Source organism: Lepidochelys olivacea, assembly GCF_965140295.1.
Source record: "Lepidochelys olivacea isolate rLepOli2 genome assembly, chromosome: 10".
Classification (NCBI taxonomy): Eukaryota; Metazoa; Chordata; order Testudines; family Cheloniidae; genus Lepidochelys; species Lepidochelys olivacea.
This window is the reverse complement of record NC_140420.1, coordinates 16,837,776-16,850,457: the sequence shown is the minus strand read 5'-3', so window position 1 is coordinate 16,850,457 and position 12,682 is coordinate 16,837,776. Positions and strand designations below refer to the sequence as shown.

The 12,682-nt window shown below is 41.0% G+C and overlaps 1 protein-coding gene across 1 annotated transcript; it reads right to left on the bottom strand.

Moving 5' to 3' along the window:
- Positions 1-71: 71 nt before the first annotated feature.
- On the bottom strand, positions 72-8,169 carry PDZD9 (PDZ domain containing 9). Its single transcript, XM_084640342.1, has 3 exons — positions 7,428-8,169; positions 4,860-5,065; positions 72-1,013 (listed from the first exon to the last, which is right to left on the bottom strand). The coding sequence occupies exons 1-3, from the start codon at positions 7,650-7,652 to the stop codon at positions 620-622; spliced, it is 825 nt and encodes a 274-aa protein (XP_084496468.1). The 5' UTR covers positions 7,653-8,169; the 3' UTR covers positions 72-619.
- Positions 8,170-12,682: the final 4,513 nt, after the last annotated feature.

Genomic DNA, 12,682 nt, shown 5'->3' with positions numbered 1-12,682 from the left:
AATATTTATCTACTGAAAGTAAGGTATGTATAAGCATGGAAACATTGAACATTATCAATTAAAAATACTTAAATATAGTGAAACAATTAGTTGGCATTTTGGTGTGTGCCTTGCAAAAACTACCAGAGAATAATAGTAGTCTAACTACATTCTTGATGCAGGTAAAATTTGTAATTGCCACAGTTAATATCCCAGTTATATATCCTTAACACATTCAAGAATACTTGTTGGTAAAATTGCCATTTGCACCATATCTACCTGAAGTAAATTATCAGACTTACCTGTAAAAGCTGAAAGCAATATACTGCAGTTCTAGCACTTGCCTGCTGTACCTTGATCACTGGACTCAACGAAGCAGAATGTTTAATGTTCCCTTCATGGGTAGGATTGATGGAGACTTTAGCAGGTTTTTGCTTAAGATCTGGAAGAGTGGCTTTGGATAGCAGCTCTCATCTGAGAATCCAGATTTTTCAAATATCCTAGGCAGTCAAGGCATGCTATGCTAAATCTTCAGTTTAGCTAATTTCAAAATCAATATTTTGAAAGTGAACCTTTTGCTGATAAAGTGCTTCAGAAAAATCCAGTTTCTGAAGGCTTGAAATTGGATGTGACCATTTAGTTATTCCAAAATACTGGCAAACTCTTCAAGCCAAAATGCATCTGATATAGAGGAAGAGGACGATGTTGACTCGCTGTCATGTGTTTCCATAGTCCAGTATGAAGGAGATCTAATACCATCAGTAGCAAAGTCAGAACTATACCATGCATCAAAATCTTTATGAATTATAATGTCACATCCAATGTCAGCACCTACAGTAAATATGTGTTTTTTTCTTTTAAATGCATGCCAAGTTTTCGATATTGATGGCAATTCTTTGGTAGAACAACAAAATGATTGTGTAGTTTCATATCTAAGACTTCCGTCAGAGTCTGCATCTTCATAATCATCACTACTTGTCCACGTGTCGTCTTTTGTCTCACTGTCTTTACTTGAAATGCTAAAAATGTACAACAGTTACATAGCTTTAATTACAAGTTCTTTACTTGTGATTAGGGTGTCAAAATTGAAATCAGATTTGTGCAATTTTTTTTGTGTATTCTTCTGCTTGGACTTAAGGTAATGCTACAACATCTGGGTTTTAAACAACAAAAGGGAGTGTCAATTTAAATATCTTTTTTCAGTAAAATAAAAACAAAGCTATCCTTACTCTGTTCATTTAGAATATTAAAGAATTTGACTCGACAACCCTAATTGCAACTAAGTCAGTAAGGGATTAATCTGTTTAATTGTGTGATTAAACAATAATAGAATACCATTTATTTAAATTTTTTGATGCTTTCTACATTTTCAAATATTGATTTCAATTACAACACAGAATACAAAATGTACAGTGCTCACTTTATATTTTTATTACAAATATTTGCAGTTCACCTAATACAAGTACTATAGTGCAATCACTTTATCATGAAAGTTGAACTTACAAATGTAGAATTATGTACAAAATAACTGCATTCAAAAATAAAACAATGTAAAATATTAGAGCCTACAAGTCCACTCAGTCCTACTTCTTGTTCAGCCAGTTACTCAGACAAACAAGTTTGGTTACAATTTTCAGGAGATAATACTACCCACGACTTGTTTACAAGGGAAGTGAGAAAAGATGTTCGAATGGAATGTTTGTAGCCGGCGTCACAAGATATTTATTTACATGCCAGGGGTGATAAAGATATGTCCCTTCAGGCTTCAATCACCATTCCAGAGGACATGCATCCATGCTGATAAGTTCTGCTCGATAACTATCCATAGCAGAGCAGACCGACACATGTTCATTTTCATCATCTGAGTCTGATGCCACCAGCAGAAGGTTGATTTTCTTTTTTGGTGGTTCGAGTTCTGTAGTTTCCGCATTGAAGTGTTGGTCTTTTAAGACTTCTGAAAGCATGCTCCACACCACGTCCCTCTCAGACTTTGGACAACACTTCAGATTCTTAAATGTTGAGTCGAGTGCTGTAGCTATTTTTAGAAATTTCACCTTGGTATATTCTTTGCATTTTGTCAAATCGGCTGTGAAAGTGTTCTTAAAAAGAACATGTGCTGGGTCATCATCAGAGACTACTATAACACTAAATATACAGTAGAATGCGGGTAAAATAGAGCAGGAGACATACAATTCTCCCCTAAGGAGACTTAAGTTACAAATTTAATTCACGCTGCCTTTTTTAAACGAGCATCAGCATGGAAGCATGTCCTCTGGAATGGTGGCTGAAGCATGAAGGGCCATACAAATGTTTAGCATATCTGACACGTAAATACCTTGCAATGCCAGCTACAAAAGTACCATGCGAATACCTGTTCTTGCTTTCTGGTGACATTATAAACAAGAAGCGGGCAGCATTATTTCCCATAAATGTAAACAAACTTGTTTGTCTTAGCGATCGGCTGAACAAGAAGTAGGACTGAATGGACTTGTAGGCTCTAAAGTTTTATGTTGTTTTTAAGTGCAGTTATGTAACAAAGGACAGGGTGGGCCCGTTAGTCAATGAGAAGGGAAAGATAATAACAGAAAATGTGGAAATGGCAGAGGTGTTTAATGACTTCTTTGTTTTTGTTTTCTCTAAGAACGTTGGTGGTGAGTGGACATCTAACCTAGTGAATGCCAGTGAAAATGAGGTAGGATCAGAGTCTAAAATAGGGAAAGAACAAGTCAAAAATTACTTAGACAAGTTAGATGTCTTCAGATCACAAGGGCCTGATGAAATGCATCCTAGAATACTCAAGGAGTTGACTGAGGGGATATCTGAGCTGTCAGGGTTCCTTCCCCACTCTGAACTCTAGGGTACAGATGTGGGGACCTGCATGAAGGACCCCCCCCAAGCTTATTCGTACCAGCTTAGATTAAGAACTTCCCCCAGGTACAAACTTTGCCTTGTCCTTGAACAGTATGCTGCCACCACCAAGCGTTTCAAATAAAGAACCGGGAAAGAGACCACCTGGAGATGTCTTCCTCCAAAATATCCCCCCAAACCCTACACACCCCCTTTCCTGGGGAGGCTTGAGAATAATATCCTAACCAATTAGTTAGAAAATCATCAAAGACCCAAACGCCTGGATCTTGGAACAATGGAAAAATCAATCAGGTTCTTAAAAGGATTTTATTTAAAAAAAAAAAAAAAAAGGCAAAAATCATCTCCATAAAATCAGGATGGAAAATACTGTACAGGGTATTCAGATTCAAAACACAGAGGATCCCCCTCTGGGCAAAACCTTAAAGTTACAGAAAAGAGGAATAAACCTCCCTCCTAACACAGGGAAAATTCACACAAAACAAAAGATAAACTAATCCGCCTTGCCTGGCTTACCCCTACTGGTTGCAATACTGGAGACTTCAATTAGGATGGGTTGGAGAAGATGGATTTCTGTCTGGCCTCTCTCAGTCCCAAGAGAGAACAACCATGTAAACAAAGAGCACAAACAAAAGCTTTCCCCCCCCAAGATTTGAAAGTATCTTGTCCCCTTATTAGTCCTTTGGGTCAGGTGCCAGCCAGGTTAGCTGAGCTTCTTAACCCTTTACCGGTAACAGGATGTTGCCTCTGGCCAGGAGGGATTTTATAGTGCTGTATACAGAATGTGGTTACCCTTCCCTTTATATTTTGGACATGAGCCATAAGCAATTATCTTTGGAAAGTCATGGCTTCTGGAATGTCTTCAGTCTTCCTGGAAAAGGGCAAATCTAGTTCCCATCTATAGAAAGGGAATAGGACAACCTGGGGAATTACAGACCAGTCAGCTTAACTTCTGTATCCAGAAAGATAATGGAGCAAATAATTAAGCAATCAATTTGCAAACACCTAGAAGATAATAAGGTGATAAATAACAGCAGGAATTTGTCAAAAACAGCCCTAGTTGCAACGCAAGTTTAAAGAACTAACCTTCCAGACAGTCCCCTTTCTAATTGCCTGAACTTCCTCCTTCATTCTTATCACTCTTGTGCCCTAATCAGGTGCTTTTGATGTTCCCATTCCCAGCTACCTTCTTCACTTAAACTCCCTCATCTTCTTTCCTGTTCCTGAGCTTTAGTCTTCCCTCCCTACTAGAACATCTGTCCCCATGCCTTAGAAAAACTTTTACTGCCTAGTGCCCCGTCTAGCATCGATTACTACTTGTCATAGTGAGGCTTATTTTTAGGAGATGAGAACTTATGACCTTTTTTTTAAAAAAGGCCTCATAATACTTATCTTTGTAGAAACTGAGCATAACACTACACAGCTATGTAAACATTTCTGGAAAGGTCAATTAAGAGGTCATGAGGACTAAACATAGTAAGCCATGGCCTTATTGTTAATATGATTGAATGACTAGTGACCCATTAAACTGTTTATCTGGTTACAGGTCTCTGGTTACCTGTATCTTGGTAAAATCAGGTACATATAATAATCTATGTCCTTAACTATGTAAATAGGCATAGCTGCATTTAAGTCAAGGAAGCTAAACCAGCTTATACAAGATGAGGTGCTCTCCCAATGACAGTTGCCCTTTGAGGATGGGAAAAATTGAAATTTGGTGTTTTATCTTAGTACTTTTGAACAATGTCTAGGCAACAAACACTGGAAAACCTGTTGACTTTTCTAGGTAAGTAAGTTTCTGGGTAGCTGTACTACCTTCAAGATATTTCTAAGAGTAGGAGACAATTACATTGGAAAGAGGTACACTTTTAAAAGAACTCTACCTTTTATACTTGATTAGTAATGAAACTAAAACCAGAATGCTACCACGTCATTTCCCTGTCTTGCTCAGTAGACTAATATAACTAAACTATATATTGTGAAGAAACCCATTGAAAATAGCATTTGTTTCTTACTCTGTCTTCACAGGAGGCTTTACTTCAGGAACTAATTCAAGTGCATTTTGCCAGTGCTGAGGTACTTCAACAAAATCTCTGTAAACCCTGATCTGTAGAACTGATCCTATGGGAATATTGTGCAAAAGTTGCCAAAGCTCTCGCAGTGTCCATCCTAAAACGTTAGCGTGTCCAATTTTAATCAAAATATCACCTGCCAGGGGAAAAATTCAAGAGTGTTCAGTATAAAAATCCCAACTCTAGACAGTAACTCCTCACTTAAAGTCGTCCTAGTTAACCTTGTTTCATGGTTACGTTGCCGAGCAATTAAAAAACATGCTCGTTTAAAGTTGCGCAATGCTCCCTTATAACGTTGTTTGGCAGCCACCTGCTTTGTTCACTGCTTGCAGAAAGAGCAGCCCGTTGGAGCTAGCTGGTGGAGGCTTGGAACCAGGGTGGACCAGCAGCCCCCTCATCAGCTCCCTACTCCCCTAAGTTCCCTGTAAGGCAGCTGCCCAGCAGGCTATCAATTGTCGGCCAGTTCAGGTGTCCCTCCCCCTACTGCTGTGTGCTGCTCCTGCTTGCTCCTGCCCCTGCCCTCTGCCTTGGATCTGCTCCCTGGAGCCTCCTGCTTGCTGTGCAGACAGAGGTTGGGGGGGGGGGGGAAGGGGTGCTAATGTCAGCATGTCCCCTTAACCCCTGCTCCTTTACCCCATCTCCACAGAGCAGGGGGGGCACATGGCAGGGCTCAGGCCGGAGGGAGCTTTCTGGCAGCGGCTGCTGTCTCAACTTGCTGATCTAATTAAAAAGGCAATGTACTTAGGGTCAGCGTACTTAAAGGGGCAATGTGCATCTCTCTCTGTCACATATACATGGTGTGTGTCTCTGTCTCTCTCTGCCATGCTGTTTCCCCTCCCTCCATTCATGCTGCCTTGTAGAGTGTGAGGCTATGTTAACAACAATGTGTTAACCCTTGAGGGATCAGCCAAGTGCTAATTCATCATTTAGCAGTAAGGCATTCCCTGGGAAATATCCCACCCTTTGATTTCACCACCTCAACCAAGCTTCACAGTCATCATTGCTATGTACAGTATTAAATTGTTTAAAACTTATACGTGTGTACGTATATATATAGTCTTTTGTCTGGCGAAAAAAATTTCCCTGGAACCTAACCCCCCCCATTTACATTAATTCTGATCAGGAAATTGGATTCACTTAACATTGTTTCACTTACTGAGGAGTTACTGTATATCTTTTATTCACAGACCATAATTTAAAATGGTTGCACGAATTTGATACCCCTGATTAAATAGTACCCTTATTCTCCTTTTGTCAAACTGTCCTAAGATATTTTCACTTTAGTTAAAAATGTTAACTATAATCAGGCTAGTAGTCAGATGACTAAAGAACTATTACATTTGTTTCAAGAGGCAGCATATGATGACAATCCTAATTTTATGGAGACATGAATTTATTGTTTTGAAAGTCTTATATCAAGACTTCTAACATGAAGAACAATTATTTGTTAAAAGCTGTCAGCTGTGAAAGCGCATCCAGTGTCCAGAAAGGAGAAATTTTAAGTACAGTAGAACCCTTTTATAGCAAAGTGTCATTTTCCCATTCCTGTGCACAAGCAAATGTTCATTATAATAGGAGAGGGGCTACCTTTATAAAAAAAATAAATAAAAATGCCCATTTCAACAGAGGACCTCTCTTCATGAACTTCAGTTATTGGGGTCCAAGAACCAGGAATAATAATGAAGTAAAATATCAAAAGAAGTTCACAAGGCATAAGGACCAGCAGAACTGGAGGCTGCCAAGTTCAGCCGCAGTAGTGGGATTTCTGACATTTGCTCATCTGCTGCACCCTGGTTCTCTTACTATCCTCAGACATTAGGGTAGTAAGAGGGTGGGGAAGTGACTATGCCGAAACAACCAATTTTTTTCACTAAACCACTAGGCAATCCACCCTCTGCTGCCAAAAGAAGTATGGATAACCTAGTCTAGGGAAAACAGATGACCTAATACATGTCTTTTCCATTGTTAATTTTTATGACAACCTAAGCTGGGCTTTGAGTGAGTCTTTTTTGTTCTTTAATCCTTTCCGATTGCTTTATATTAATTATTTTTATCATGTTTATAGATGCCTGTGTAAGAAAACTGCACATTACAATGCAGCTATGAAATATTAATATGAAACACGAGTAAGCAATTTGTTTTGGTCTTGAATACTTAAAGTAAGATGCATAACACATTGTTCCAATCCCGTTTATATTATATATATAAAAGTGTGTGCAATTTAGATATGCTTTTTTCTTGATCTAATTCAAAAATAGTCACCTCTGTCAGCCAATTTTAATCAAATTAAGACAAGAGGAATTTTAATATAAAACTGGACTGGCTTCATTTATCAGTTGGATATTTCTGTGACATTGAGCCTGACTCTCATATTGCTTGAGCCAGTTCTATGCCTCTGTAATTCCACTGATTTAAGCAATATTACTCCTGATTTACATCAGCATAAATGAGGTCAAAAGCAGGGCAACAAAGTATAAACTCTGGAATGGAACACACCTATGGAATTCTGAAGATTAGGGTTTTTGTTTTTTTTTTACCTGGTTTGAGTCTTCCATTCTTAGCTGCAGAGCCTTTCTGAACAAGACTTGTTATCTGGAGATATGGTCCATTCTGAATTACTATAAGACCTAATCCTTGTTCTCCCATCTTAATATTGGTCTTTAATGTAGCACTTAAAGTATGTTCAGAGATTTTTTCCAGTGCCGGAAACTGCCCTTTGGAAAGTGAGAGGGACATTTTACTACTTGAAATTATGATATTGTGATTTTCTTACTCCACCAAAACAAGCCCTAACTCAGCAAAGCAAGTAAGCAGGTACTTAAATTCATTTCATCAGCAAAGCACTTAAGTCCCACATGCTTAAAGTTCAACATACGCTTAAGTGCTTTTCTGAATAGGGATGGGCTGCTGAAGAGGTGCCAGAAAACACGCCTATGTAAAAGTTAGGTTGTGTATTCCATAAATAATCTAAAAAGAAATATTTCTAAAATAGCTTTTTCTCAACACACTCAGAAGCCTGTTTCTAAAAGTTCACACACTGTATTGAGCAAAACAAACAAATATTGCTTACATTGTATATGACTTTAGAATAATTTTTAAATGGCTGTATGCATTCATGGAAGGAAGAGAACGAGGTAGAGAAATGACAGCATAGCGAGGCCACCAACTGTTAGAGCTTTCAAGAAAGCTGTAAATTCATATGAGAAAATTAATTTCCTGTGTCAATATTTTTGGATAAGATTCATATCCAAATTTCCAGCAGATGGGTTTTACACACTGCTGCTTGCATGAAGGAAGGGACTGGTGCTTGGCAAATGTATTTAATTTCTTTATGTGCTATACTCTGAGCATTCACTGTTCATTAAAATGCATAATATAGATAGTACACAATAAAGGACCGCTCGTTCTAACTCGACTCCACCAGCAAATATAATGCAGATCACAAAATGAACCCTCCAACCCTCAGCTTGCCTCTGGACCAAAAGCCTGGAAAATGATGAGATTGCCGCAAAAGCATTTTAAAACAAGCTTTCTTGTGTTAAAACTGATTTATCTGCCGTACCCTGTTTTAAGAAAATGTAAACTTTGGGCTGCTATGGCAGTGTAGCCGAAATACTACTCCTAATTTAAACTTACACAGCACTTTCCCTCCAATGATTTGAAAGCACTTTATAAAGATTACCACCATATTACAGATGGAGGAGGGTAAAGCACAGAAAGATAAAAGGCATAACTTAAAATCCACTGAAGTCAATATTCTTATGTGGTTTGTGATCAGGCCCAAAAGGTATGTCTACGCCTCAGCGGGGAGAGTGCTTCCCAGCCTGGGCAGACAGACTTGCACTAGCTCCGCTCCAGCTAGGACTCTAAAATTAATGTGGATGTTGAAGCACAGACTAGCTGTTCAAATATGAGTCCACCCAGCTCCGAGCTCAGGTGACTAACCTGTGCCGCCACCCATGCCACGATGTCCACACTGCCATTTTAGTGCGCTATTTCAAGCGGAACTAGCTTATGTCTGTCTGCTCATGCAGGGAGACGTACTCCCAGCTAGTGTGAACATACCCTAAGTGATTTGCCCCAAATCACGTAGAAAGTCTGTACTATAATGAGGATTAGAATCCAAGTTCCTGATTTCTGGCCCTGTATTCACTACACTAGATCACCCTGCAGTACATGACAGGAAGAATAAAAGCATAAAATAAGAGAGGGCCTGACCAAAGCCCATTGAAATGAATGGAAAGACCTCCCCATTGACTCCAATGGGCTTTGGATCATGCTCTTGATTCTATCCTCACCTGATATTGGTCCATTTCCATAATCTCCAGCGAAAGTGTCTGGATGACTTTTTTGTTCTGTAAGGAGAGAGAATCGGAAACTTTACAAACCTTATCCTGAAGCACCCCTACATTTCTCATAAAGCTCTTCAGGGCCAATCCTAAATTCTGCAGGTCTTCTGAATGAAGTAATATCCAGCTCTCTTCCCCTGAAATGACATTCTCTCCTCTGGCCATCTGCCCTGTATCCCACTCCAGATCTTATGAGAATGCAGCATGTATCGAACTACCCAACCCTCCAAAAGAAGAGGTGTCTCTGGATGCTGAGAAGTGGGGTGACAAAGGTCTAGAAAGGAGACAAGTAATCTGGTCTTAGGTATAGTGGTAACAAGAGGATGCCCAAAGCTTGGAGCCCCTTCAAATGCAAAGTTTGGGGCTTTTCCTGAAGTACTGGGGTGATAATGGGAAGATGGAAGAACAGGAAAGGAGGCAACAGGTTGGGAGGGAATTAAAACTCATTCTGGTTTCATTCTCACCTGCTTGTGTACCAGAAGCTTCTGCCCCTTCCATGGATCCCAGACTATAAGAGAAAATCAAATGGACAAATGTCTCAGGCGAGTCTCTTTGAAAGCAGCTGTCTCCCCATGGTGGCCTGTGGGGGAAGAACAGAGCAGCAGGTGAGGAGGAGTTTTCAAACACCCAGTAACTGTTTAGAATCCTAGGGCAGCCAGGTTCCGAGTCTCACACGGTACCCAGCTATGGGAAAACATAAAAGCCTCACAGTCAATAGACACACACATACGCACTGGCCGGGACTCAAGCTTTCAATATTTCCTTGCTTGGTGACAGATGCGGGGGAAGTATTACATTTGGCTAGGTATGTGTTGCTGATTGCTATATTGGCTGGATTATTTCAGTCTAGCACAGCAGCTTTGCCAATGGCTGCAGTTCAGACTCTCTTTCTAAATCTCCAATCCTGCCTAAACTCTTATGCACATATGACCCACACAGAGTGTCACTTCTGTACCACATTGTTGAATCCTCACATATTCTTGGGCATGTATTCTTCTTTCAATAATCATCAATTCAAAAATAATTGTCCTCTATGATAATTTGTGACCTAAAACAAGAGAGTATTGGGAAACAATTTATCTTAAAGATTGCCGAATCACATTGTTAATACATCATTTTAAATCCTTAGCTCTCCCATCTCTGCCACATACCAACTATCACTACTCAGGTTTTTTTCAACAAATATATTACTATTTTCAATCCCTCTAAAATATCTGTCCAGAGCAGGATGTTTCAACAGAAGCTGAAGATAGGTCCTATCCTCCTACCCTGGTCTGAAAAAAAAAACAAAACAGAAAACAAAACAAACAACCCCCTGCCCCCAATGTATTGCTTTTGAATGCCGTTTAGATGTTTTTAGTAGTATCTTCTTTGTTATTGCTTGGGACCGCTCATCTGGCAAGTGACCTGACCACAGGTGATTGCTATTATTTTTTAGTTACACAGGAGATTCACATAATAGGCAACTGGATAACCACCTGCTTGGAGTTCATATGCCAGCTATACTTTGTATAGGCCAGGATTATGGCTTGTCTGTAAAGCTGGGTGGGTGTTTTAAGATAGGCATTGGCAGGAAGGGGTACTGCTGGTATTTTCAGCATTTTTAAAGCTACCTGTGGATTTGGGGGCTGCTAGACTTTAGAATTTACAATAGCAATAGTTGTACAACATTCTCACATAACTGGGAGCAAAACTAAGGCGCAGAGTTATAATTTTGATAACTACTAGGAGAGCAGTATGACCAAGGGTGGGTTGAATGCTCAGTTGCTTCAAGCATTCTTTGTTACTTACTGGAAAAAGCATGTAATCAATAGACACTGTATTTGGATTAGTTTTCCAGATAAGGTTAATTAGATTTGCTTCCAGACACTTACTAATACAGATAATAATAATTAGCACTTTGATAGCACTTTACATTTTCAAAGTGCTACAGAAACATGAATTAATCAATCCGGACAATGCCCCAATTTTTCTCCTTATTTTGCACATGTTGAAACTGTAACACTTTGAAATTAAGCAACTTTCCCAAGGTCACGAAGTGAGATAGTGGTTGAAACTTGAATTAGAACCCAAGAGAAAGGGTGGTGCTGTGATTAAGGCACTGGTCTGTGATTCAGCAGATCAGAGTTTGATATCTGACTCTTTTATAGCCTTCCTATATGACTTGAGCAAGTCACTTACTCTAGTCTCTCTGCACTTTGATTCCCCATGCATAAAATAGAGACAATATTTCTCTTATCTCATAAGGGTGTTGTGAGGATGTCTATTGATGTTGTGAAGTGCTCACATACTACAGTAATGGAGGTCATATAGGTAGACAGACATATAGATTTCCTATCTCATGAGTCAGTAGTTGTGGTAGATTAGAGCTCAATCCGCCCTAGACCACACTTACTTCAGTTAAGAAGTACTTAACACTTTCAGGACACTGCACAGTGGAGCAAGCCAGGCAATGGTGCCTTGGTATTTACATATTTAGGATGCCTCCAATTCTTTGATCATTGGGTACCAATCTCCACAGCCAGCCTTAAAGGATTATGAGAGGCTCCCTGATGGGGGGGAGGAAAGGGGGCAATTGCCTAGGGGCCTGGGTGATTTAAAAGGACCCGGGGGCCTCGGCCACCGGCAGCACAATGGGGCTAAGGCAGGCTGCCTGCCTGCCCGCCCTCACTCTGTGCCGCTCCTGGAAGTGGTCAGAATGGAGCAGGGGATAGGGGGTCTCTGCGCGCTGCCCCCACCCTGAGAGCTGACTGGGGGCCAGGAACTGCAGCCAATGGGAGGGGCAGGGGCGCTGCCCACAGGCAGCGGCACAGGGCCGCTGTCAAAGGCGTGTGCTGGTTGCTTTCAGGAGCCGCCCAAAGTAAGCGCCGACCCCCTGCCCCCCAACCCCCTGCCCCAGCCTAGAGACTGCACGCTGCAACCAAACTTCCTCCCAGAGCTCACACCCCAGACTCCCTCCCGCAACCAAACTCCCTCCCAGAGCCCATACCCCCCCTACACCCAAATTCCCTCCCAGAGTCTGCCCCCTACCCCTTCTCCCGCACCTCAGCCCCCTGCCCCAGCCTGGTGAGAGTGAGGGTGGGGGAGAGCAAGAAACATAGAATCATAGAATATCAGGGTTGGAAGGGACCTCAGGAGGTCATCTAGTCCAAACCCCTGCTCAAAGCAGGACCAATCCCCAATTTTTGCCCCAGATCCCTAAATGGCCCCCTCAAGGATTGAACTCACAACCCTGGGTTTAGCAGGCCAATGCTCAAACCACTGAGCTATCCCTCCCCCCAAACAGAGGGAGGGGAGATGGAATGAGCTGGAGGGGGGCCTCAGAGAAGGGACAGAACAGGGAGGTGGCCTCAGGGCAGGGCAAGGGTCTTTGGGTTTGTGCAATTAGACAGTTGGCAACCCTACCGGGCAGGCATC